Here is a 27,640-nt window from a genome sequence, read left to right as displayed (position 1 = left end):
GTGTGTGTGTATAGGTGTGTATTTTAGTCACATGGTGTGTGTGTGTGTATAGGTGTGTATTTTAGTCATGTGGTGTGTGTGTGTGTATGGGTGTTTGTGTATAGGTGTGTATTTTAGTCACGTGGTGTGTGTGTGTAAGTGTGTTTTTTAGTTACCTGGTGTGTGTGTGTGTATATTGGTGTGTGTGAGTGTGTATAAGTGTGTATTTTAGTCACCTGGTGTGTGTGTGTGTGTGTGTATAGATGTGTATTTTAGTCATGTGGTGTGTGTGTGTGTGTATAGATGTGTATTTTAGTCACGTGGTGTGTGTGTGTGTGTGTGTGTATAGGTGTGTATTTTAGTCACCTGGTGTGTGTGTGTGTGTATAGGTGTATATTTTAGTCATGTGGTTTGTGTGTGTGTGTGTATAGGTGTGTATTTTAGTCACCTGGTGTGTGTGTGTGTGTGTGTGTATAGGTGTATATTTTAGTCATGTGGTATGTGTGTGTGTGTGTGTGTATAGGTGTGTATTTTAGTCACCTGGTGTGTGTGTGTGTGTATAGGTGTGTATTTTAGTCACGTGGTGTGTGTGTGTGTATAGGTGTGTGTGAGTGTGTATAGGTGTATATTTTAGTCACCTGGTGTGTGTGTGTATATAAGTGTGTATTTTAGTCACCTGGTGTGTGTGTGTGTATAGGTGTGTATTTTAGTCATGTGGTGTGTGTGTCTGTGTATAGATGTGTATTTTAGTCACGTGGTGTGTGTGTGTGTGTATAGATGTGTATTTTAGTCACGTGGTGTGTGTGTGTGTGTGTGTATAGGTGTGTATTTTAGTCACCTGGTGTGTGTGTGTGTGTGTGTGTATAGGTGTGTATTTTAGTCACGTGGTGTGTGTGTGTGTGTGTGTATAGGTGTGTATTTTACTCACATGGTGTGTGTGAGTGTGTATAGGTGTATATTTTAGTCACATGGTGTGTGTGTGTGTGTGTATAGGTGTGTATTTTACTCACGTGGTGTGTGTGTGTGTATAGGTGTGTGTGTTTGTATAGGTGTGTATTTTAGTCACCTGGTGTGTGTGTGTGTGTGTGTGAGATAGGTGTATGACATTAAAGTATCGCGAAAGCGGATCTAGAGCATATTCGAGTGCACACTCGTAGTATTTTAGCTTGCGTGTGTGTGTTTCTGTGTGTGTGTATGTGTGTTTGGCGTGTGTGTGTGTGTGTGTGTGTGTGGAGAGAGATACAGTAAACGGTAACAGTGCTCAACTAAAGCGATCAACATTTCCTTAATTCCTCTACACTCCGGTGGTAAAATTCAGGATAAATCATTCAGGGCTAGATTAAAATCATTCGGGGCTCGAGCCCTAGTGACGCCCCTGGGTGAACCTAAAACCCCTGCTTCAGTCTCACTATTAGAGAAAGTGTCTTAGTGAGGAGCAGGTCATGTGACTCTCAGAGAGATGATCTTACTTCAGTGTCTCCAGTTTACAGAGAGGATTCTCCAGTAGAGCAGAGAGACTCTTCACTCCTGAGTCTCCTAGATTATTCCTAGACAGATTCAGATCTCTCAGGTGTGAGGGGTTTGATCTCAGAGCTGAAGTCAGAGCAGAACAGTCTTCATCTGAGACACCACAATACTCCAACCTGCAGACACACAATAACACACTCTTCATCAACAGATACTCAACATGTATATAGGTGTGTATTTTAGTCACGTGGTGTGTGTGTGTGTATATAGGTGTGTATTTTAGTCATGTGGTGTGTGTGTGTGTGTTTTAGTCACGTGGTGTGTGTGTGTGTATAGGTGTGTATTTTAGTCACGTGGTGTGTGTGTGTGTATAGGTGTGTATTTTAGTCACGTGGTGTGTGTGTGTATAGGTGTGTATTTTGGTCACATGGTGTGTGTGTGTGTGTTTGTATAGGTGTGTATTTTAGTCACGTGGTGTGTGTATTTTAGTCATATGGTGTGTGTATGTGTGTATAGGTGTGTATTTTGGTCACGTGGTGTGTGTGTTTATAGGTGTGTATTTTAGTCATGTGGTGTGTGTGTGTGTATAGGTGTGTATTTTAGTCATATGGTGTGTGTGTGAGATAGGTGTGTGAGATTAAAGTATCGCGAGAGTGGATCTAGAGCATATTCGAGTGCACACTCGTAGTATTTTGGCTTGCATGTGTGTGTGTGTGTGTGTGTGTGTGAGTGTGTGTGAGTGTGTGTGTGTGTGTTTGGAGAGAGATACAGTAAACGGTAACAGTGCTCAACTAAAGCGATCAACATTTCCTTAATTCCTCTACAATCTGGTGGTAAAATTCAGGATAAATCATTCAGGGCTAGATTAAAATCATTCGGGGCTCGAGCCCTAGTGACGCCCCTGGGTGAACCTAAAACCCCTGCTTCAGTCTCACTATTAGAGAAAGTGTCTTAGTGAGGATCAGGTCATGTGACTCTCAGAGAGATGATCTTACCTCAGTGTCTCCAGTTTACAGAGAGGATTCTCCAGTAGAGCAGAGAGACTCTTCACTCCTGAGTCTCCTAGTTTATTCCAGGACAGATTCAGTTCTCTCAGGTGTGAGGGGTTTGATCTCAGAGCTGAAGTCAGAGCAGAACAGCCTTCATCTGAGAAATTACAACCACACAACCTGCAGACACACAATAACACACTCTTCATCAACAGATACTCAACATGTGTATAGGTGTGTATTTTAGACACATGGTATGTGTGTGTATATTGGTGTGTATTTTAGTCACGTGGTGTGTGTGTGTATAGGTGTGTATTTTAGTCAAGTGGTGTGTGTGTGTGTATAGGTGTGTATTTTAGTCACGTGGTGTGTGTGTGTGTGTGTATAGGTGTGTATTTTAGTCACGTGGTGTGTGTGTGTGTGTGTGTGAATAGGTGTGTATTTTAGTCACGTGGTGTGTGTGTGTGTGTGTATAGGTGTGTATTTTAGTCACGTGGTGTGTGTGTGTGTGTGAATAGGTGTGTATTTTAGTCACGTGGTGTGTGTGTGTGTGTGTATAGGTGTGTATTTTAGTCACGTGGTGTGTGTGTGTGTATAGGTGTGTATTTTAGTCACGTGGTGTGTGTGTGTGTGTGTATAGGTGTGTATTTTAGTCACGTGGTGTGTGTGTGTGTGTATATAGGTGTGTATTTTAGTCTCGTGGTGTGTGTGTATAGGTGTGTATTTTAGTCACGTGGTGTGTGTGTGTATAGGTGTGTATTTTAGTCACGTGGTGTGTGTGTGTGTATAGGTGTGTATTTTAGTCACGTGGTGTGTGTGTGTGTGTGTATAGGTGTGTATTTTAGTCACGTGGTGTGTGTGTATAGGTGTGTATTTTAGTCACGTGGTGTGTGTGTGTGTATAGGTGTGTATTTTAGTCACGTGGTGTGTGTGTGTGTGTATAGGTGTGTATTTTAGTCACGTGGTGTGTGTGTGTGTATATAGTTGTGTATTTTAGTCTCGTGGTGTGTGTGTATAGGTGTGTATTTTAGTCATGTGGTGTGTGTAAGTGTGTATAGGTGTGTATTTTAGTCACATGGTGTGTGTGTGTGTGTATAGGTGTGTATTTTAGTCACGTGGTGTGTGTGTGTATAGGTGTGTATTTTAGTCACGTGGTGTGTGTGTGTGTGTGTATAGGTGTGTATTTTAGTCACGTGGTGTGTGTGTGTGTGTGTGTGAATAGGTGTGTATTTTAGTCACGTGGTGTGTGTGTGTGTGTGTGTGAATAGGTGTGTATTTTAGTCACGTGGTGTGTGTGTATAGGTGTGTATTTTAGTCACCTGGTGTGTGTGTGTGTGTGAATAGGTGTGTATTTTAGTCACGTGGTGTGTGTGTGTGTGTGTATAGGTGTGTATTTTAGTCACGTTGTGTGTGTGTGTGTATAGGTGTGTATTTTAGTCACGTGGTGTGTGTGTGTGTGTGTGTGTATAGGTGTGTATTTTAGTCACGTGGTGTGTGTGTGTGTGTATATAGGTGTGTATTTTAGTCTCGTGGTGTGTGTGTATAGGTGTGTATTTTAGTCACGTGGTGTGTGTGTGTATAGGTGTGTATTTTAGTCACGTGGTGTGTGTGTGTGTATAGGTGTGTATTATAGTCACGTGGTGTGTGTGTGTGTGTATAGGTGTGTATTTTAGTCACGTGGTGTGTGTGTGTGTGTATAGGTGTGTATTTTAGTCACGTGGTGTGTGTGTATAGGTGTGTATTTTAGTCACGTGGTGTGTGTGTGTGTATAGGTGTGTATTTTAGTCACGTGGTTTGTGTGTGTGTATAGGTGTGTATTTTAGTCACGTGGTGTGTGTGTGTATAGGTGTGTATTTCAGTCACGTGGTGTGTGTGCGTGTATAGGTGTGTATTTTAGTCTCGTGGTGTGTGTGTATAGGTGTGTATTTTAGTCACGTGGTGTGTGTGTCTGTAAATATAGTTGTGTATTTTAGTCACATGGTATGTGTGTGTGTGTACAGGTGTGTATTTTAGTCATGTGGTGTGTGAGTGTGTATTTTAGTCATGTGGTGTGAGTATATAGGTGTGGATTTTAGTCACATGATGTGTGTTTGTATATAGGTGTGTATTTTAGTCACGTGGTGTGTGTGTGTGTGTATAGGTGTGTATTTTAGTCACGTGGTGTGTGTCTGTGTATAGGTGTGCATTTTAGTCACGTGGTGTGTGTGTGTGTATAGATGTGTATTTTAGTCACGTGGTGTGCGTGTGTGTGTGTATAGGTGTGTATTTTAGTCACGTGGTGTGTGTGTGTGTATAGGTGTGTATTTTAGTCACGTGGTGTGTGTGTGTGTGTGTATAGGTGTGTATTTTAGTCACGTGGTGTGTGTGTGTGTATAGGTGTGTATTTTAGTCACGTGGTGTGCGTGTGTGTGTGTATATGTGTGTATTTTAGTCACGTGGTGTGTGTGTGTGTATAGGTGTGTATTTTAGTCACGTGGTGTGTGTGTCTGTGTGTGTATAGGTGTGTATTTTAGTCACGTGGTGTGTGTGTGTGTATAGGTGTGTATTTTAGTCACGTGGTGTGTGTGTGTGTGTGTGTGTATAGGTGTGTATTTTAGTCACGTGGTGTGTGTGTGTGTGTGTGTGTATAGGTGTGTATTTTAGTCACGTGGTGTGTGTGTGTGTATAGGTGTGTATTTTAGTCACGTGGTGTGTGTGTGTATAGGTGTGTATTTTAGTCACATGTTGTGTGTGTGTGTATAGGTGTGTATTTTAGTCACGTGGTGTGTGTGTGTGTGTGTGTGTATAGGTGTGTATTTTAGTCACCTGGTGTGTGTGTGTGTATAGGTGTGTATTTTAGTCACGTGGTGTGTGTGTGTGTGTATAGGTGTGTATTTTAGTCACATGGTGTGTGTGTGTGTGTGTATAGGTGTGTATTTTAGTCACATGGTGTGTGTGTGTGTGTGTGTATAGGTGTGTATTTTAGTCACCTGGTGTGTGTGTGTGTGTGTATAGGTGTGTATTTTAGTCACGTGGTGTGTGTGTGTGTGTATAGGTGTGTATTTTAGTCACGTGGTGTGTGTGTGTGTGTATAGGTGTGTATTTTAGTCACTTGGTGTGTGTGTGTGTGTGTGTATAGGTGTGTATTTTAGTCACATGGTGTGTGTGTGTGTATAGTTGTGTATTTTAGTCACCTGGTCTGTGTGGGGGTGTGTGTGTATGTGTGTATAGGTGTGTATTTTAGTCATGTGGTGTGTGTGTGTGTGTTTGTATAGGCATGTATTTTAGTCACGTGGTGTGTGTGTGTGTATAGGTGTGTATTTTAGTCAGTGTGTGTGTGTGTGTGTGTGTATAGGTGTGTATTTTAGTCACGTGGTGTGTGTGTGTGTGTGTGTGTATAGGTGTGTATTTTAGTCATGTGGTGTGTGTGTGTGTATAGGTGTGTATTTTAGTCATGTGGTGTGTGTGTGTGTGTATAGGTGTGTATTTTAGTCACGTGGTGTGTGTGTGTGTGTATAGGTGTGTATTTTAGTCACGTGGTGTGTGTGTGTGTGTATAGGTGTGTATTTTAGTCACGTGGTGTGTGTGTGTGTGTGTGTGTATAGGTGTGTATTTTAGTCACCTGGTGTGTGTGTGTGTGTGTGTGTGTGTGTATAGGTGTGTATTTTAGTCACGTGGTGTGTGTGTGTATAGGTGTGTATTTTAGTCATGTGTTGTGTGTGTTTGTGTGTGTGTGTGTGTGTATAGGTGTGTATTTTAGTCACGTGTTGTGTGTATGTATTGGTGTGTATTTTAGTCATGTGGTGTGTGTGTGTATAGGTGTGTATTTTAGTCACGTGGTGTGTGTGTGTGTGTGTATAGGTGTGTATTTTAGTCACGTGGTGTGTGTGTGTGTATAGGTGTGTATTTTAGTCACGTGGTGTGCATGTGTGTGTGTATAGGTGTGAATTTTAGTCACGTGGTGTGTGTGTGTGTATAGGTGTGTATTTTAATCACGTGGTGTGTGTGTGTGTGTGTGTATAGGTGTGAATTTTAGTCACGTGGTGTGTGTGTGTGTGTATAGGTGTGTATTTTAGTCTCGTGGTGTGTGTGTAAAGGTGTGTATTTTAGTCACGTGGTGTGTGTAAGTGTGTATAGGTGTGTATTTTAGTCACATGGTGTGTGTGTGTGTGTGTATAGGTGTGTATTTCAGTCACGTGGTGTGTGTGTGTGTGTATAGGTGTGTATTTTAGTCACGTGGTGTGTGTGTGTGTATAGGTGTGTATTTTAGTCACCTGGTGTGTGTGTGTGTGTGTATAGGTGTGTATTTTAGTCACGTGGTGTGTGTGTGTATAGGTGTGTATTTTAGTCACGTGGTGTGTGTGTGTGTATAGGTGTGTATTTTAGTCATATGGTGTGTGTGTGTGTATAGGTGTGTATTTTAGTCACGTGGTGTGTGTGTGTGTATAGGTGTGTATTTTAGTCATATGGTGTGTGTGTGTATATAGGTGTGTATTTTAGTCACGTGGTGTGTGTGTGTGTATATAGTTGTGTATTTTAGTCTCGTGGTGTGTGTGTATAGGTGTGTATTTTAGTCACGTGGTGTGTGTGTCTGTATATATAGTTGTGTATTTTAGTCACATGGTATGTGTGTGTGTGTACAGGTGTGTATTTTAGTCATGTGGTGTGTGAGTGTGTATTTTAGTCATGTGGTGTGTGTGTATAGGTGGGTATTTTAGTCATGTGGTGTGTGTATATAGGTGTGGATTTTAGTCACATGATGTGTGTTTGTATAGGTGTGTATTTTAGTCATGTGGAGTGTGTGTGTGTCTGTGTATAGGTGTGCATTTTAGTCATGTGGTGTGTGTGTGTGTATAGATGTGTATTTTAGTCACGTGGTGTGCAGGTGTGTGTGTATAGGTGTGTATTTTAGTCACCTGGTGTGTGTGTGTGTATAGGTGTGTATTTTAGTCACGTGGTGTGTGTGTGTGTATAGGTGTGTATTTTAGTCACGTGGTGTGTGTGTGTGTGTGTATAGGTGTGTATTTTAGTCACGTGGTGTGTGTGTGTGTGTATAGGTGTGTATTTTAGTCACGTGGTGTGTGTGTGTGTATAGGTGTGTATTTTAGTCACGTGGTGTGTGTGTGTGTATAGGTGTGTATTTTAGTCACGTGGTGTGTGTGTGTGTATAGGTGTGTATTTTAGTCACGTGGTGTGTGTGTGTGTGTGTGTGTATAGGTGTGTATTTTAGTCACGTGGTGTGTGTGTGTGTGTGTATAGGTGTGTATTTTAGTCATGTGGTGTGTGTGTGTGTATAGGTGTGTATTTTAGTCACGTGGTGTGTGTGTGTGTATAGGTGTGTATTTTAGTCACGTGGTGTGTGTGTGTGTGTGTGTGTGTATAGGTGTGTATTTTAGTCACGTGGTGTGTGTGTGTGTATAGGTGTGTATTTTAGTCACGTGGTGTGTGTGTGTGTGTGTGTAGGTGTGTATTTTAGTCACGTGGTGTGTGTGTGTGTGTGTGTGTGTATAGGTGTGTATTTTAGTCACGTGGTGTGTGTGTGTGTATAGGTGTGTATTTTAGTCACGTGGTGTGTGTGTGTGTGTGTATAGGTGTGTATTTTAGTCACGTGGTGTGTGTGTGTGTATAGGTGTGTATTTTAGTCACGTGGTGTGTGTGTGTATAGGTGTGTATTTTAGTCACGTGGTGTGTGTGTGTGTATAGGTGTGTATTTTAGTCACGTGGTGTTTGTGTGTGTATAGGTGTGTATTTTAGTCATGTGGTGTGTGTGTGTGTATAGGTGTGTATTTTAGTCATGTGGTGTGTGTGTGTATAGGTGTGTATTTTAATCACGTGGTGTGTGTGTGTGTGTATAGGTGTGAATTTTAGTCACGTGGAGTGTGTGTGTGTGTGTATAGGTGTGTATTTTAGTCACGTGGTGTGTGTGTGTGTGTGTATAGGTGTGTATTTTAGTCACGTGGTGTGTGTGTGTATAGGTGTGTATTTTAGACACATGGTGTGTGTGTGTGTATATAGGTGTGTATTTTAGTCACGTGGTGTGTGTGTATAGGTGTGTATTTTAGTCACGTGGTGTGTGTGTGTGTGTATAGGTGTGTATTTTAGTCACGTGGTGTGTGTGTGTATAGGTGTGTATTTTAGTCACGTGGTGTGTGTGTGTGTATAGGTGTGTATTTTAGTCACGTGGTGTGTGTGTGTGTGTATATAGGTGTGTATTTTAGTCACCTGGTGTGTGTGTGTGTGTGTATATAGGTGTGTATTTTAGTCATGTGGTGTGTGTGTGTGTGTGTGTGTGTATAGGTGTGTATTTTGGTCACCTGGTGTGTGTATGTGTGTGTATAGGTGTGGATTTTAGTCATGTGGTGTGTGTGTGTGTGTGTGTGTATAGGTGTGTATTTTAGTCACATGGTGTGTGTGTGTGTATAGGTGTGTATTTTAGTCACGTGGTGTGTGTGTGTATATAGGTGTGTATTTTAGTCACGTGGTGTGTGTGTGTGTGTGTATAGGTGTGTATTTTAGTCACGTGGTGTGTGTGTGTGTGTGTGTGTGTGTGTGTATAGGTGTGTATTTTAGTCATGTGGTGTGTGTGTGTGTATAGGTGTGTATTTTAATCATGTGGTGTGTGTGTGTGTGTGTATAGGTGTGAATTTTAGTCACGTGGTGTGTGTGTGTGTATAGGTGTGTATTTTAGTCACGTGGTGTTTGTGTGTGTATAGGTGTGTATTTTAGTCACGTGGTGTGTGTGTGTGTATAGGTGTGTATTTTAGTCACGTGGTGTTTGTGTGTGTGTATAGGTGTGTATTTTAGTCATGTGGTGTGTGTGTGTGTATAGGTGTGTATTTTAGTCATGTGGTGTGTGTGTGTATAGGTGTGTATTTTAATCACGTGGTGTGTGTGTGTGTGTATAGGTGTGTATTTTAGTCACGTGGTGTGTGTGTGTGTGTATAGGTGTGTATTTTAGTCACGTGGTGTGTGTGTGTGTGTGTATAGGTGTGTATTTTAGTCACGTGGTGTGTGTGTGTGTGTATAGGTGTGTATTTTAGTCACGTGGTGTGTGTGTGTGTATAGGTGTGTATTTTAGTCACGTGGTGTGTGTGTGTGTGTGTATAGGTGTGTATTTTAGTCACGTGGTGTGTGTGTGTGTATAGGTGTGTATTTTAGTCACGTGGTGTGTGTGTGTGTGTGTGTATAGGTGTGTATTTTAGTCACGTGGTGTGTGTGTGTGTATAGGTGTGTATTTTAGTCACGTGGTGTGTGTGTGCGTATAGGTGTGTATTTTAGTCATGTGGTGTGTGTGTGTGTATAGGTGTGTATTTTGGTCACGTGGTGTGCATGTGTGTGTGTATAGGTGTGAATTTTAGTTACGTGGTGTGTGTGTGTGTATAGGTGTGTATTTTAGTCACGTGGTGTGTGTGTGTGTGTGTGTAGGTGTGTATTTTAGTCACGTGGTGTGTGTGTGTGTGTGTGTGTATAGGTGTGTATTTTAGTCATGTGGTGTGTGTGTGTGTATAGGTGTGTATTTTAGTCATGTGGTGTGTGTGTGTGTATAGGTGTGTATTTTAGTCACGTGGTGTGCATGTGTGTGTGTATAGGTGTGAATTTTAGTCACGTGGTGTGTGTGTGTGTGTGTGTGTGTAGGTGTGGATTTTAGTCACGTGGTGTGTGTGTGTGTGTGTGTGTGTATAGGTGTGTATTTTAGTCATGTGGTGTGTGTGTGTGTGTGTGTGTGTATAGGTGTGTATTTTAGTCACGTGGTGTGTGTGTGTGTATAGGTGTGTATTTTAGTCATGTGGTGTGTGTGTGTGTGTGTGTATAGGTGTGTATTTTAGTCACGTGGTGTGTGTGTGTGTGTATAGGTGTGTATTTTAGTCACGTGGTGTGTGTGTGTGTGTGTATAGGTGTGTATTTTAGTCACGTTGTGTGTGTGTGTGTATAGGTGTGTATTTTAATCACGTTGTGTGTGCGTGTATAGGTGTGTATTTTAATCACGTGGTGTGAGTGTGTGTGTGTGTGTATAGGTGTGTATTTTAGTTACGTGGTGTGTGTGTGTGTGTATAGGTGTGTATTTTAGTCACGTGGTGTGTGTGTGTGTGTGTGTGTGTGTGTGTATAGGTGTGTATTTTAGTCACGTGGTGTGTGTGTATAGGTGTGTATTTTAGTCACGTGGTGTGTGTGTGTGTGTGTGTGTATAGGTGTGTATTTTAGTCACGTGGTGTGTGTGTGTGTATATAGGTGTGTATTTTAGTCACATGGTGTGTGTGTGTGTATAGGTGTGTATTTTAGTCACGTGGTGTGTGTGTGTGTATATAGGTGTGTATTTTAGTCACGTGGTGTGTGTGTGTGTGTATAGGTGTGTATTTTAGTCACGTGGTGTGTGTGTGTATAGGTGTGTATTTTAGTCACGTGGTGTGTGTGTGTGTATAGGTGTGTATTTTAGTCACATGGTGTGTGTGTGTGTATAGGTGTGTATTTTAGTCACGTGGTGTGTGTGTGTGTGTGTATAGGTGTGTATTTTAGTCACGTGGTGTGTGTGTATAGGTGTGTATTTTAGTCACGTGGTGTGTGTGTGTGTATAGGTGTGTATTTTAGTCACGTGGTGTGTGTGTGTATAGGTGTGTATTTTAGTCACGTGGTGTGTGTGTGTATAGGTGTGTATTTTAGTCATGTGGTGTGTGTGTGTGTATAGGTGTGTATTTTAGTCACGTGGTGTGTGTGGGTGTATATAGTTGTGTATTTTAGTCTCGTGGTGTGTGTGTATAGGTGTGTATTTTAGTCACGTGGTGTGTGTAAGTGTGTATAGGTGTGTATTTTAGTCACATGGTGTGTGTGTGTGTGTATAGGTGTGTATTTCAGTCACGTGGTGTGTGTGTGTATAGGTTTGTATTTTAGTCACGTGGTGTGTGTGCGTGTATAGGTGTGTATTTTAGTCACGTGGTGTGTGAGTGTATATAGATGTGTATTTTAGTCACGGGGTGTGTGTGGGTGTATAGGTGTGTATTTTAGTCATGTGGTGTGTGTGTGTGTGTGTGTGTGTATAGGTGTGTATTTTAGTCACGTGGTGTGTGTGTGTGTATAGGTGTGTATTTTAGTCACGTGGTGTGTGTGTGTGTGTGTGTATAGGTGTGTATTTTAGTCACGTGGTGTGTGTGTGTGTGTATAGGTGTGTATTTTAGTCACGTGGTGTGTGTGTGTGTATAGGTGTGTATTTTAGTCACGTGGTGTGTGTGTGTGTATAGGTGTGTATTTTAGTCACGTGGTGTGTGTGTGTGTGTGTGTGTATAGGTGTGTATTTTAGTCACGTGGTGTGTGTGTGTGTATAGGTGTGTATTTTAGTCACGTGGTGTGTGTGTGTGTGTATAGGTGTGTATTTTAGTCACGTGGTGTGTGTGTGTGTATAGGTGTGTATTTTAGTCACGTGGTGTGCATGTGTGTGTGTATAGGTGTGAATTTTAGTCACGTGGTGTGTGTGTGTGTATAGGTGTGTATTTTAGTCACGTGGTGTGTGTGTCTGTGTTTGTATAGGTGTGTATTTTAGTCACGTGGTGTGTGTGTGTGTATAGGTGTGTATTTTAGTCATGTTGTGTGTGTTTGTGTATAGGTGTGTATTTTGGTCACGTGGTGTGCATTTGTGTGTGCATAGGTGTGAATTTTAGTCTCGTGGTGTGTGTGTGTGTATAGGTGTGTAATATAGTCACGTGGTGTGTGTGTGTGTGTGTATATAGGTGTGTATTTTAGTCACGTGGTGTGTGTGTGTGTGTGTGTGTATAGGTGTGTATTTTAGTCACATGGGGTGTGTGTGTGTATAGGTGTGTATTTTAGTCACATGGGGTGTGTGTGTGTATAGGTGTGTATTTTAGACACGTGGTGTGTGTGTGTATAGGTGTGTATTTTAGTCACGTGGTGTGTGTGTGTATATAGGTGTGTATTTTAGTCACGTGGTGTGTGTGTGTGTGTGTGTATAGGTGTGTATTTTAGTCACGTGGTGTGTGTGTGTGTGTGTGTGTATAGGTGTGTATTTCAGTCACGTGGTGTGTGTGTGTGTATAGGTGTGTATTTTGGTCACCTGGTGTGTGTATGTGTGTGTATAGGTGTGGATTTTAGTCATGTGGTGTGTGTGTGTGTGTGTGTGTATAGGTGTGTATTTTAGTCACGTGGTGTGTGTGTGTGTGTGTATATAGGTGTGTATTTTAGTCACGTGGTGTGTGTGTGTGTATAGGTGTGTATTTTAGTCACGTGGTGTGTGTGTGTATAGGTGTGTATTTTAGTCACGTGGTGTGTGTGTGTGTATAGGTGTGTATTTTAGTCACGTGGTGTGTGTGTGTGTATAGGTGTGTATTTTAGTCACGTGGTGTGTGTGTGTGTGTGTATAGGTGTGTATTTTAGTCACGTGGTGTGTGTGTGTGTATAGGTGTGTATTTTAGTCATGTGGTGTGTGTGTGTGTGTGTGTATAGGTGTGTATTTTAGTCACGTGGTGTGTGTGTGTGTATAGGTGTGTATTTTAGTCACGTGGTGTGTGTGTATAGGTGTGTATTTTAGTCACGTGGTGTGTGTGTGTGTGTATAGGTGTGTATTTTAGTCTCGTGGTGTGTGTGTAAAGGTGTGTATTTTAGTCACGTGGTGTGTGTAAGTGTGTATAGGTGTGTATTTTAGTCACATGGTGTGTGTGTATAGGTGTGTATTTCAGTCACGTGGTGTGTGTGTGTATAGGTTTGTATTTTAGTCACGTGGTGTGTGTGCGTGTATAGGTGTCTATTTTAGTCACATGGTGTGTGTGTGTGTATATAGGTGTGTATTTTAGTCATATGGTGTGTGTGTGTGTATAGGTGTGTATTTTAGTCACGTGGTCTGTGTGTATAAGTGTGTATTTTAGTCACGTGGTGTGTGTGTGTGTATATAGTTGTGTATTTTAGTCTTGTGGTGTGTGTGTATAGGTGTGTATTTTAGTCACGTGGTGTGTGTGTGTATAGGTGTGTATTTTAGTCACGTGGTGTGTGTGTGTGTATAGGTGTGTATTTTAGTCACGTGGTGTGTGTGTGTGTATAGGTGTGTATTTTAGTCACATGGTGTGTGTGTGTGTATATAGGTGTGTATTTTAGTCACGTGGTGTGTGTGTGTATATAGGTGTGTATTTTAGTCACGTGGTGTGTGTGTGTGTGTGTGTGTATAGGTGTGTATTTTAGTCACGTGGTGTGTGTGTGTGTGTATAGGTGTGTGTTTTAGTCTCGTGGTGTGTGTGTAAAGGTGTGTATTTTAGTCACGTGGTGTGTGTAAGTGTGTATAGGTGTGTATTTTAGTCACATGGTGTGTGTGTATAGGTGTGTATTTCAGTCACGTGGTGTGTGTGTGTGTATAGGTGTGTATTTTAGTCACCTGGTGTGTGTGTGTGTATAGGTGTGTATTGTAGTCACATGGTGTGTGTGTGTGTGTGTGTATAGGTGTGTATTTTAGTCATGTGGTGTGTGTGTGTGTGTGTATATAGGTGTGCATTTTAGTCACATGGTGTGTGTGTGTGTATAGGTGTGTATTTTAGTCATGTGGTGTGTGTGTATAGGTGTGTATTTTAGTCACGTGGTGTGTGTGTGTATAGGTGTGTATTTTAGTCACGTGGTCTGTGTGTGTGTGTATTGGTGTGTATTTAAGTCACGTGGTGTGTGTGTATAGGTGTGTATTTTAGTCACGTTGTGTGTGTGTGTGTGTATAGGTGTGTATTTTAGTCACGTGGTGTGTGTGTGTGTGTGTGTGTGTATATAGTTGTGTATTTTAGTCTCATGGTGTGTGGGTATAGGTGTGTATTTTAGTCACATGGTGTGTGTGTGTGTGTGTATATAGTTGTGTATTTTAGTCACGTGGTGTGTGTGTGTATAGGTGTGTATTTTAGTCACGTGGTGTGTGTGTGTGTGTGTATATAGGTGTGTATTTTAGTCACGTGGTGTGTGTGTGTATATAGTTGTGTATTTTAGTCACGTGGTGTGTGTGTGTATAGGTGTGTATTTTAGTCACGTGGTGTGTGTGTGTGTGTATAGGTGTGTATTTTAGTCACATGGTGTGTGTGTGTGTGTATAGGTGTGTATTTTAGTCACGTGGTGTGTGTGTGTATAGGTGTGTATTTTAGTCACGTGGTGTGTGTGTGTGTATAAGTGTGTATTTTAGTCACGTGGCGTGTGTGTGTATAGCTGTGTATAGGTGTGTATTTTAGTCACATGGTGTGTGTGCGTGTATAGGTGTCTATTTTAGTCACGTGGTGTGTGTGTGTATAGGTGTGTATTTTAGTCACGTGGTGTGTGTGTGTGTGTGTGTATAGGTGTGTATTTTAGTCATGTGGTGTGTGTGTGTGTGTGTATAGGTGTGTATTTTAGTCATGTGGTGTGTGTGTGTGTGTATAGGTGTGTGTTTTAGTTACATGGTGCGTGTGTGTGTATAGGAGTGTATTTCAGTCACGTGGTGTGTGTGTGTGTATAGGTGTGTATTTTAGTCACGTGGTGTGTGAGTGTATAGGTGTGTATTTTAGTCACGTGGTGTGTGTGTGTATAGGTGTGTATTTTAGTCATGTGGTGTGTGTGTGTGTGTGTATAGGTGTGTATTTTAGTCACGTGGTGTGTGTGTGTATAGGTGTGTATTTTAGTCACGTGGTGTGTGTGTGTGTGTGTATAGGTGTGTATTTTAGTCACGTGGTGTGTGTGTGTGTGTGTGTGTGTATAGGTGTGTATTTTAGTCACATAGTGTGTGTGTGTGTGTATAGATGTGTATTTTAGTCACGTGGTGTGTGTGTGTGTATAGTTGTGTATTTTTCTCACGTGGTTTGTGTGTGTGTGTGTGTATAGGTGCGAATTTTAGTCACGTGGTGTGTGTGTGTGTGTGTATATAGTTGTGTATTTTAGTCTCGTGGTGTCTGTGTATAGGTGTGTATTTTAGTCATGTGGTGTGTGTGTTTATAGGTGTGTATTTTAGTGATGTGGTGTGTGTGTGTGTGTGTATAGGTGTGTATTTTAGTCATGTGGTGTGTGTGTGTGTATAGGTGTGTATATTAGTCATATGGTGTGTGTGTGTGTATAGGTGTGTATTTTAGTCATGTGGTGTGTGTGTGTATAGGTGTGTATTTTAGTCACGTGGTGTGTGTGTGTGTGTGTGTGTATAGGTGTGTATTTTAGTCACGTGGTGTGTGTGTGTATAGGTGTGTATTTTAGTCATGTGGTGTGTGTGTGTGTAGGTGTGTATTTTTCATCACATGGTGTGTGTATATAGTTGTGTATTTTAGTCTCGTGGTGTCTGTGCATAGGTGTGTATTTTGGTTATATGGTGTGTGTGTGTGTATAGGTGTGTATTTTAGTCATGTGGTGTGTGTGTGTATAGGTGTGTATTTTAGTCACGTGTTGTGTGTGTTTGTGTGTGTGTGTGTGTATAGGTGTGTATTTTAGTCACGTGGTTTGTGTGTGTATAGGTGTGTATTTTAGTCATGTGGTGTGTGTGTGTGTATAGGTGTGTATTTTTCATCACGTGGTGTGTGTATATAGTTGTGTATTTTAGTCATGTGGTGTGTGTGTGTATAGGTGTCTATTTCAGTCACGTGGTGTGTGTGTTTATAGGTGTGTATTTTAGTGATGTGGTGTGTGTGTGTGTGTGTGTGTATAGGTGTGTATTTTAGTCACGTGGTGTGTGTGTGTATAGGTGTGTATTTTAGTCATGTGGTGTGTGTGTGTGTATAGGTGTGTATTTTAGTCACGTGGTGTGTGTGTGTGTATAGGTGTGTATTTTAGTCACGTGGTGTGTGTGTGTGTATAGGTGTGTATTTTAGTCACGTGGTGTGTGTGTGTGTATAGGTGTGTATTTTAGTCACGTGGTGTGTGTGTTTATAGGTGTGTAGTTTAGTCATGTGGTGTGTGTGTGTGTATAGGTGTGTATTTTAGTCATATGGTGTGTGTGTGTGTATAGGTGTGTATTTTAGTCACGTGGTGTGTGTGTATAGGTGTGTATTTTAGTCACATGGTGTGTGTGTCTGTGTATATAGTTGTGTATTTTAGTCACGTGGTGTGTGTGTGTATAGGTGTGTATTTTAGTCACATGGTGTGTGTGTGTGTATAGGTGTGTATTTTAGTCATGTGGTGTGTGTGTGTATATAGGTGTGTATTTTAGTCACGTGGTGTGTGTGTGTATAGGTGTGTATTTTAGTCACGTGGTGTGTGTGTATATAGTTGTGTATTTAATCACGTGGTGTGTGTGTGTATAGGTGTGTATTTTAGTCACCTGCTGTGTGTGTGTGTATAGGTGTGTATTTTAGTCACGTGGTGTGTGTGTGTATAGGTGTGTATTTTAGTCACGTGGTGTGTGTGTGTGTGTATAGGTGTGTATTTTAGTCACGTGGTGTGTGTGTGTGTATAGCTGTGTATTTTAGTTACATGGTGTATGTGTGTATAGGTGTGTATTTTAGTCACATGGTGTGTGTGCGTGTATAGGTGTGTATTTTAGTCATGTGGTGTGTGTGTGTGTATATAGGTGTGTATATTAGTCATATGGTGTGTGTGTGTATAGGTGTGTTTATTAGTCACCTGGTGTGTGTGTGTGTATAGGTGTGTATTTTAGTCATGTGGTGTGTGTGTGTATAGGTGTGTATTTTAGTCACGGGGTGTGTGTGTGTGTGTATAGGTTTGTATTTAAGTCACGTGGTGTGTGTGTGTGTGTGTATAGGTGTGTATTTTAGTCACGTAGTGTGTGTGTGTGTGTGTATAGATGTGTATTTTAGTCATGTGGTGTGTGTGTGTGTATAGTTGTGTATTTTTGTCACGTGGTGTGTGTGTGTGTGTGTGTATAAGTGTGAATTTTAGTCACGTGGTGTGTGTGTGTGTGTGTGTGTGTATATATAGTTGTGTATTTTAGTCTCGTTGGCTCTGTGTATAGGTGTGTATTTTAGTCACGTGGTGTGTGTGTGTGTATAGTTGTGTATTTTAGTCATGTGGTGTGTGTGTGTGTGTGTGTGTGTGTGTATAGGTGTGTATTTTAGTCACGTGGTGTGTGTGTGTGTATAGGTGTGTATTTTAGTCACGTGGTGTGTGTGTGTGTGTGTGTATAGGTGTGTATTTTAGTCACGTGGTGTGTGTGTGTATAGGTGTGTATTTTAGTCACATGGTGTGTGTGTGTGTATAGGTGTGTATTTTAGTCACGTGGTGTGTGTGTGTGTATAGGTGTGTATTTTAGTCACATGGTGTGTGTGTGTGTATAGGTGTGTATTTTAGTCACGTGGTGTGTGTGTGTGTGTGTATAGGTGTGTATTTTAGTCACGTGGTGTGTGTGTGTATAGGTGTGTATTTTAGTCACATGGTGTGTGTGTGTGTATAGGTGTGTATTTTAGTCATGTGGTGTGTGTGTGTGTGTGTGAATAGGTGTGTATTTTAGTCATATGGTGTGTGTGTGTATAGGTGTGTATTTTAGTCACGTGGTGTGTGTGTGTATAGGTGTGTATTTTAGTCACGTGGTGTGTGTGTGTATAGGTGTGAATTTAAGTCACGTGGTGTGTGTGTGTGTGTGTGTGTGTATAGGTGTGTATTTTAGTCACGTAGTGTGTGTGTGTGTGTGTATAGGTGTGAATTTTAGTCACGTGGTGTGTGTGTATAGGTGTGTATTTTAGTCACATGGTGTGTGTGTCTGTGTATATAGTTGTGTATTTTAGTCACGTGGTGTGTGTGTGTGTGTATAGGTGTGTATTTTAGTCATATGGTGTGTGTGTGTGTATAGGTGTGTATTTTAGTCACGTGGTGTGTGTGTATAGGTGTATTTTAGTCACATGGTGTGTGTGTCTGTGTATATAGTTGTGTATTTTAGTCACGTGGTGTGTGTGTATAGGTGTGTATTTTAGTCATGTGGTGTGTGTGTGTGTGTATAGGTGTGTATTTTAGTCATATGGTGTGTGTGTGTGTATAGGTGTGTATTTTAGTCACGTGGTGTGTGTGTATAGGTGTGTATTTTAGTCATGTGGTGTGTGTGTATAGGTGTGTATTTTAGTCATGTGGTGTGTGTGTGTGTGTATAGGTGTGTATTTTAGTCATATGGTGTGTGTGTGTGTATAGGTGTGTATTTTAGTCACATGGTGTGTGTGTCTGTGTATATAGTTGTGGATTTTAGTCACGTGGTGTATGTGTGTATAGGTGTGTATTTTAGTCACATGGTGTGTGTGTGTGTATAGGTGTGTATTTTAGTCACATGGTGTGTGTGTGTGTATAGGTGTGTATTTTAGTCACGTGGTGTGTGTGCGTGTATAGGTGTGTATTTTAGTCATGTGGTGTGTGTGTGTGTATAGGTGTGTATTTTAGTCACATGGTGTGTGTGTGTGTATAGGTGTGTATTTTAGTCACGTAGTGTGTGTGTGTATAGGTGTGTATTTTAGTCACGTGGTGTGTGTGTGTGTGTATAGGTGTGTATTTAAGTCATGTGGCGTGTGTGTGTGTCTGTATAGGTGTGAATTTGTCACGTAGTGTGTGTGTGTGTGTGTATAGGTGTGTATTTTAGTCACATAGTGTGTGTGTGTGTGTGTATAGATGTGTATTTTTGTCACGTGGTGTGTGTGTGTGTGTGTGTATAGGTGTGTATTTTTGTCACGTGGTGTGTGTGTGTGTGTATATAGTTGTGTATTTTAGTCTCGTGGTGTCTGTGTAAAGGTGTGTATTTTAGTCACATGGTGTGTGTGTCTGTGTATATAGTTGTGTATTTTAGTCATGTGGTGTGTGTGTGTGTATAGGTGTGTATTTTAGTCACATGGTGTGTGAGTGTATAGGTGTGTATTTTAGTCACATGGTGTGTGTGTGTGTATAGGTGTCTATTTTAGTCACGTGGTGTGTGTGTTTATAGGTGTGTATTTTAGTCATGTGGTGTGTGTGTGTATAGGTGTGTATTTTAGTCACCTGGTGTGTGTGTGTGTGTTTGTGTGTATTTTAGTCACGTGGTGTGTGTGGGTGTGTGTATTTTAGTCACGTGTTGTCTGTGTGTATTTTAGTCACGTGGTGTGTGTGTGTGTGTGTATAGGTGTGTATTTTAGTCATGTCGTGTGAGTGTGTGTTTGTATAGGTGTGTATTTTAGTCACGTGGTTTGTGTGTGTGTGTATAGGTGTGTATTTTAGTCATGTGGTGTGTGTGTGTGTGTATAGGTGTGTATTTTTGTCACGTGGTGTGTGTGTGTGTGTGTATAGGTGTGAATTTTTGTCACGTGGTGTGTGTGTGTGTGTATAGGTGTGTGTTTTTGTCACGTGGTGTGTGTGTGTGTGTATATAGTTGTGTATTTTAGTCTCGTGGTGTCTGTGTATAGGTGTGTATTTGAGTCACATGGTGTGTGTGTCTGTGTATATAGTTGTGTATTTTAGTCATGTGGTGTGTGTGTGTGTGTGTATATAGTTGTGTATTTTAGTCTCGTGGTGTGTGTGTGTGTATAGGTGTGTATTTTAGTCACGTGGTGTGTGTGTGTGTATATAGGTGTGTATTTTAGTCACGTGGTGTGTGTGTGTGTATATAGTTGTGTATTTTAGTCTCGTGGTGTGTGTGTGTGTGTGTGTATAGGTGTGTATTTTAGTCACGTGGTGTGTGTGTGTGTATATAGGTGTGTATTTTAGTCACGTGGTGTGTGTGTGTGTATATAGGTGTGTATTTTAGTCACGTGGTGTGTGTGTGTGTATATAGGTGTGTATTTTAGTCACGTGGTGTGTGTGTGTGTGTATAGGTGTGTATTTTAGTCACGTGGTGTGTGTGTGTGTATAGGTGTGTATTTTAGTCACGTGGTGTGTGTGTGTGTATAGGTGTGTATTTTAGTCACGTGGTGTGTGTGTGTGTATAGGTGTGTATTTTAGTCACGTGGTGTGTGTGCGTGTATAGGTGTGTATTTTAGTCACGTGGTGTGTGTGTATAGGTGTGTATTTTAGTCACGTGGTGTGTGTGTGTATATAGTTGTGTATTTTAGTCTCGTGGTGTGTGTGTATAGGTGTGTATTTTAGTCACGTGGTGTGTGTGTGTGTGTGTATAGGTGTGTATTTTAGTCACGTGGTGTGTGTGTGTGTATAGGTGTGTATTTTAGTCACGTAATGTGTGTGTGTGTATAGGTGTGTATTTTAGTCACGTGGTGTGTGTGTGTGTATAGGTGTGTATTTTAGTCACGTGGTGTGTGTGTATGTATAGGTGTGTATTTTAGTCACGTGGTGTGTGTGCATGTATAGGTGTCTATTTTAGTCAAGTGGTGTGTGTGTGTATAGGTGTGTATTTTAGTCACGTGGTGTGTGTGCGTGTATAGGTGTCTATTTTAGTCACGTGGTGTGTGTGTGTATAGGTGTGTATTTTAATCATGTGGTGTGTGTGTGTGTTTGTATAGGTGTGTATTTTAGTCACGTGGTGTGTGTGTATAGGTGTGTATTTTAGTTAATTGGTGTGTGTGTGTGTATAGGTGTGTATTTTAGTCACATGGTGTGTGTGTCTGTGTATATAGTTGTGTATTTAAGTCATGTGGTGTGTGTGTGTGTATAGGTGTGTATTTTAGTCACATGGTGTGTGTGTGTGTATAGGTGTGTATTTTAGTCATGTGGTGTGTGTGCGTGTATAGGTGTCTATTTTAGTCACGTGGTGTGTGTGTTTATAGGTGTGAATTTTAGTCATGTGGTGTGTGTGTGTGTGTATAGGTGTGTATTTTAGTCATATGGTGTGTGTGTGTGTATAGGTGTGTATTTTAGTCACGTGGTGTGTGTGTATAGGTGTGTATTTTAGTCATGTGGTGTGTGTGTGTATAGGTGTGTATTTTAGTCACGTGGTGTGTGTGTGTGTGTATAGGTGTGTATTTTAGTCACGTAGTGTGTGTGTGTGTATATAGTTGTGTATTTTAGTCTCATGGTGTGTGTGTATAGGTGTGTATTTTAGTCACGTGGTGTGTGTGTGTGTATATAGTTGTGTATTTTAGTCACGTGGTGTGTGTGTGTATAGGTGTGTATTTTAGTCATGTGGTGTGTGTGTGTATATAGGTGTGTATTTTAGTCACATGGTGTGCGTGGGTGTATAGGTGTGTATTTTAGTCACGTGGTGTGTGTGTGTATATAGTTGTGTATTTTAGTCACGTGGTGTGTGTGTGTGTATAGGTGTGTATTTTAGTCATGTGGTGTGTGTGTATATAGGTCTGTATTTTAGTCACATACTGTATGTGTGTGTGTAGTGGTGTGTATTTTAGTCATGTGGTGTGTGTGTGTGTATAAGTGTGTATTTTAGTCACGTGGCGTGTGTGTGTATAGCTTTGTATAGGTGTGTATTTTAGTCACATGGTGTGTGTGCGTGTGTGTATAGGTGTGTATTTTAGTCACGTGGTGTGTGTGTGTATAGGTGTGTATTTTAGTCACATGGTGTGTGTGCGTGTGTGTATAGGTGTGTATTTTAGTCACGTGGTGTGTGTGTATAGGTGTGTATTTTAGTCACATGGTGTGTATGTGTGTGTATAGGTGTGTACTTTAGTCATGTGGTGTGTGTGTGTGTGTATAGGTGTGTGTTTTAGTCATGTGGTGTGTGTGTGTGTATAGGTGTGTATTTTAGTCACGTGGTGTGTGTGTGTGTATAGGTGTGTATTTTAGTCATGTGGCGTGTGTGTGTATATAGTTGTGAATTTTAGTCACGTGGTGTGTGTGTGTATAGGTGTGTATTTTAGTCACGTGGTGTGTGTGTGTATATAGTTGTGTATTTTAGTCACGTGGTGATTGTGTATAGGTGTGTATTTTAGTCATGTGGTGTGTGTGTGTGGGTGTATAGGTGTGTAGTTTAGTCACGTGGTGTGTGTGTGTATAGGTGTGTATTTTAGTCACGTGGTGTGTGTGTGTGTGTGTATAGGTGTGTATTTTAGTCACGTGGTGTGTGTGTGTGTGTGTGTGTGTGTATAGGTGTGTATTTTAGTCACGTAGTGTGTGTGTGTGTGTGTATAGATGTGTATTTTAGTCACGTGGTGTGTGTGTGTGTGTATATAGTTGTGTATTTTAGTTTCGTGGTGTCTGTGTATAGGTGTGTATTTTAGTCATGTGGTGTGTGTGTTTATAGGTGTGTATTTTAGTGATGTGGTGTGTGTGTGTGTGAGTGTGTATAGGTGTGTATTTTTGTCACGTGGTGTGTGTGTGTATAGGTGTGTATTTTAGTCATGTGGTGTGTGTGTGTGTATAGGTGTGTATTTTTCGTCACGTGGTGTGTGTGTATATAGTTGTGTATTTTAGTCTCGTGGTGTCTGTGTATAGGTGTGTATTTTAGTCATATGGTGTGTGTGTGTGTATAGGTGTGTATTTTAGTCATGTGGTGTGTGTGTTTATAGGTGTGTATTTTAGTGATGTGGTGTGTGTGTGTGTGAGTGTGTATAGGTGTGTATTTTAGTCACGTGGTGTGTGTGTGTATAGGTGTGTATTTTAGTCATGTGGTGTGTGTGTGTGTGTATAGGTGTGTATTTTTCGTCACGTGGTGTGTGTGTTTATAGGTGTGTATTTTAGTCACGTGGTGTGTGTGTGTGTATAGGTGTGTATTTTAGTCACGTGGTGTGTGTGTGTGTATAGGTGTGTATTTTAGTCACGTGGTGTGTGTGTGTATAGGTGTGTATTTTAGTCATGTGGTGTGTGTGTGTGTGTATAGGTGTGTATTTTAGTCATATGGTGTGTGTGTGTGTGTATAGGTGTCTATTTTAGTCACGTGGTGTGTGTGTATAGGTGTGTATTTTAGTCACATGGTGTGTGTCTGTGTATATAGTTGTGTATTTTAGTCACATGGTGTGTGTGTGTATAGGTGTGTATTTTAGTCACATGGTGTGTGTGTGTGTATAGGTGTGTATTTTAGTCACGTGGTGTGTGTGTGTGTGTATAGGTGTGTATTTTAGTCACATGGTGTGTGTGTGTGTATAGGTGTGTATTTTAGTCACGTGGTGTGTGTGTGTGTATAGGTGTGTATTTTAGTCACATGGTGTGTGTGTGTGTATAGGTGTGTATTTTAGTCATGTGGTGTGTGTGTGTGTATAGGTGTGTATTTTAGTCACGTGGTGTGTGTGTGTATAGGTGAGTATTTTGGTCACGCGGTGTGTGTGTGTGTGAATAGGTGTGTATTTTAGTGACGTGGTGTGTGTGTGTGTATAGGTGTGTATTTTAATCACGTGGTCTGTGTGTGTGTTTAGGTGTGTATTTTAGTCAAGTGGTGTGTGTGTGTGTGTATAGGTGTGTATTTTAGTCACGTGGTGTGTTTGTGTGTGTGTGTATAGGTGTGTATTTTAGTCACGTGGTGTGTGTTTGTGAATAGGTGTGTATTTTAGTCATGTGGTGTGTGTGTGGGTATAGGTGTGTATTTTAGTCCCATGGTGTGTGTGTGTGTAGGTGTGTATAATAGTCATGTGGTTTGGGTGTGTGTGCGTGTGTATAGGTGTGTATTTTAATAACGTGGTGTGTGTGTGTGTGTGTATAGGTGTGTATTTTAGTCACGTGGTGTGTGTGTATAGGTGTGTATTTTAGTCACATGGTGTGTGTACGTGTGTGTATAGGTGTGTATATTAGTCACGTGGTGTGTGTGTATAGGTGTGTATTTTAGTTACATGGTGTGTATGTGTGTGTATAGGTGTGTACTTTAGTCATGTGGTGTGTGTGTGTGTGTATAGGTGTGTGTTTTAGTCACGTGGTGTGTGTGTGTGTATAGGTGTGGATTTTAGTCATGTGGCGTGTGTGTGTATATAGTTGTGAATTTTAGTCACGTGGTGTGTGTGTGTATAGGTGTGTATTTTAGTCACGTGGTGTGTGTGTGTATATAGTTGTGTATTTTAGTCACGTGGTGTTTGTGTATAGGTGAGTATTTTAGTCATGTGGTGTGTGTGTGTGGGTGTATAGGTGTGTATTTTAGTCACGGGGTGTGTGTGTGTATAGGTGTGCATTTTACTCACATGGTGTGTGTGTGTGTGTGTATAGGTGTGTATTTTAGTCACGTGGTGTGTGTGTGTGTGTATGTGTGTGTGTATAAGTGTGTATTTTAATCACGTGGTGTGTGTGTATGGGTGTGTATTTTAGTCACGTGGTGTGTGTGTGTGTGTATATAGTTGTGTATTTTAGTTTCATGGTGTCTGTGTATAGGTGTGTATTTTAGTCACGTGGTGTGTGTTTGTGAATAGGTGTGTATTTTAGTCATGTGGTGTGTGTGTGGGTATAGGTGTGTATTTTAGTCCCATGGTGTGTGTGTGTGTAGGTGTGTATAATAGTCATGTGGTTTGTGTGTGTGTGTGTGTGTATAGGTGTGTATTTTAATAACGTGGTGTGTGTGTGTGTGTGTGTGTGTATAGGTGTGTATTTTAGTCATGTGGTGTGTGTGTGTGTATAGGTGTGTATTTTAGTCAGATGGTGTGTGTGTGTGTGTAGGTGTGTATATTAGTCATGTGGTTTGTGTGTGTGTGTGTGTATAGGTGTGTATTTTAGTCATGTGGTGTGTGTGTGTGTATAGGTGTGTATTTTAGTCACGTGGTGTGTGTGTGTGTATAGGTATGTATTTTAGTCACGTGGTGTGTGTGTGTGTGTGTGAGAATGGGTGTGTATTTTAGTCACGTGGTGTGTGTGTTTATGGGTGTATATTTTAGTCATGTGGTGTGTGTGTGTGTGTGTATAGGTGTGTATTTTAGTCATATGGTGTGTGTGTGTGTATAGGTGTGTATTTTAGTCACGTGGTGTGTGTGTATAGGTGTGTATTTTAGTCACGTGGTGTATGTGTGTATATAGTTGTGTATTTTAGTCTCGTGGTGTGTGTGTATAGTGTGTATTTTAGTCACGTGGTGTGTGTGTATAGGTGTGTATTTTAGTCACATGGTGTGTGTGTGTGTATAGGTGTGTATTTTAGTCATGTGGTGTGTGTGTGTTTATAGGTGTGTATTTTAGTCATGTGGTGTGAGTGTGTTTTTGTAAAGGTGTGTATTTTAGTCATGTGGTGTGTGTGTGTGTATAGGTGTGTATTTTAGTCACGTGGTGTGTGTGTTTATAGGTGTGTATTTTAGTCATGTGGTGTGTGTGTGTGTGTGTATAGGTGTGTATTTTAGTCATATGGTGTGTGTGTGTGTATAGGTATGTATTTTAGTCACGTGGTGTGTGTGTGTATATAGTTGTGTATTTTAGTCTCGTGGTGTGTGTGTATAGTGTGTATTTTAGTCACGTGGTGTGTGTGTGTGTGTATAGGTGTGTATTTTAGTCACATGGTGTGTGTGTGTGTGTATAGGTGTGTATTTTAGTCATGTGGTGTGTGTGTGTGTATAGGTGTGTATTTTAGTCACGTGGTGTGTGTGTGTGTATATAGGTGTGTATATTAGTCATGTGGTGTGTGTGTGTATAGGTGTGTATAGGTGTGTATTTTAGTCACGTGGTGTGTGTGTGTGTATAGGTGTGTATTTTAGTCATGTGGTGTTTGTGTGTGTATAGGTGTGTATTTTAGTCACGTGGTGTGTGTGTGTGTATATAGGTGTGTATATTAGTCATGTGGTGTGTGTGTGTATAGGTGTGTATTTTAGTCACGTGGTGTTTGTGTGTGTTTGTATAGGTGTGTATTTTAGTCACGTGGTGTGTGTGTGTGTATAGGTGTGTATTTTAGTCACGTGGTGTGTGTGTGTGTGTGTATAGGTGTGTATTTTAGTCACGTGGTGTGTGTGTGTGTGTGTATAGGTGTGTATTTTAGTCACGTGGTGTGTGTCTGTGTATAGGTGTGTATTTCAGTCATGTGGTGTGTGTGTGTGTATAGGTGTGTATTTTAGTCACGTGGTGTGTGTGTGTGTGTATAGGTGTGTATTTTAGTCACGTGGTATGTGTGTGTGTATAGGTATGTATTTTAATCATGTGGTGTGTGTGTGTGTGTATAGGTGTGTATTTTAGTCACGTGGTGTGTGTGTGTATAGGTGTGTATTTTAGTCACATGGTTTGTGTATAGGTGTGTATTTTAGTCACGTGGTGTGTGTGTGTATAGGTGTGTATTTTAGTCACGTGGTGTGTGTGTGTGTGTATAGGTGTGTATTTTAGTCACGTGGTGTGTGTGTGTGTATAGGTTTGTATTTTAGTCACGCGGTGTGTGTGTGTGTGTGTATAGGCGTGTATTTTAGTCACGTGTTGTGTGTGTATAGGTGTGTATTTTAATCACATGGTGTGTGTGTCTGTGTATAGGTTTGTATTTTAGTCACGCGGTGTGTGTGTGTGTGTGTGTGTGTGTATAGGCGTGTATTTTAGTCACGTGTTGTGTGTGTATAGGTGTGTATTTCAGTCATGTGGTGTGTGTGTGTGTATAGGTATGTATTTTAGTCACGTGGTGTGTGTGTGTGTGTATAGGTGTGTATTTTAGTCACGTGGTATGTGTGTGTATAGGTATGTATTTTAATCATGTGGTGTGTGTGTGTGTGTATAGGTGTGTATTTAAGTCACGTGGTGTGTGTGTGTATAGGTGTGTATTTTAGTCACGTGGTGTGTGTGTGTGTGTATAGGTGTGTATTTTAGTCACATGGTGTGTGTGTGTGTATAGGTTTGTATTTTAGTCACGCGGTGTGTGTGTTTGTGTATAGGCGTGTATTTTAGTCACGTGTTGTGTGTGTATAGGTGTGTATTTTAGTCATGTGGTGTGTGTGTGTGTGTGTATGTGTGTATAGGTGTGTATATTAGTCACGTGGTGTTTGTTGGTGTTTGTATAGGTGTGTATTTTAGTCACGTGGTGTGTGTGTGTGTGTATAGGTGCGTATTTTAGTCACGTGGTGTCTGTGTGTGTGTGTATAGGTGTGTATTTTAGTCACGTGGTGTGTGTCTGTGTATAGGTGTGTATTTCAGTCATGTGGTGTGTGTGTGTGTATAGGTGTGTATTTTAGTCACATGGTGTGTGTGTGTGTGTGTATAGGTGTGTATTTTAGTCACGTGGTGTGTGTGTGTGTGTGTATAGGTGTGTATTTTAGTCACATGGTGTGTGTGTGTGTATAAGTGTGTATTTTCTTCACGTGGTGTGTGTGTGTGTATAGGTGTGTATTTTAGTCACGTGTTGTGTGTGTGTGTGTGTGTGTGTATAGGTGTGTATTTTAGTCATGTGGTGTGTCTATGTATAGGTGTGTATTTTAGTCATGTTGGGTGTGTGTTTGAATAGTTGTGTATTTTAATCACGTGATGTGAGTATGTATAGGTGTGTATTTTAGTCATGTGGTGTGTGTGTGTGTATAGGTGTGTATTTTAGTGACGAGGTGTGTGTGTGTGCATAGGTGTGTATTTTAGTCACG

General features: G+C 40.9%; 1 protein-coding gene across 13 annotated transcripts in view; it reads right to left on the bottom strand.

Annotated features, from left to right (window-relative positions):
- The window catches only part of LOC131362396 (NACHT, LRR and PYD domains-containing protein 12-like), a 152,737-nt gene that overhangs the window by 4,809 nt on the left and 120,288 nt on the right, over window positions 1-27,640 (bottom strand). For 11 of the 13 annotated variants that reach the window (XM_058404354.1, XM_058404347.1, XM_058404346.1 and 8 more), the window contains 2 exons: window positions 2,442-2,615; window positions 1,449-1,622 (listed from right to left, as the gene is read on the bottom strand). In XM_058404354.1, coding sequence (XP_058260337.1) covers window positions 1,449-1,622; window positions 2,442-2,615 — 348 coding nt within the window. The remainder of the gene's footprint in view (window positions 1-1,448; window positions 1,623-2,441; window positions 2,616-27,640) is intronic. The other 2 variants (XM_058404350.1, XM_058404356.1) reach the window with 1 other exon arrangement.

The sequence above is a fragment of the Hemibagrus wyckioides genome, linkage group LG12 (genome assembly GCF_019097595.1).
Source record: "Hemibagrus wyckioides isolate EC202008001 linkage group LG12, SWU_Hwy_1.0, whole genome shotgun sequence".
NCBI lineage: Eukaryota > Metazoa > Chordata > Actinopteri > Siluriformes > Bagridae > Hemibagrus > Hemibagrus wyckioides.
Note: the sequence above shows the minus strand (reverse complement) of the source record. Positions and strands in the feature narration are given on the sequence as shown.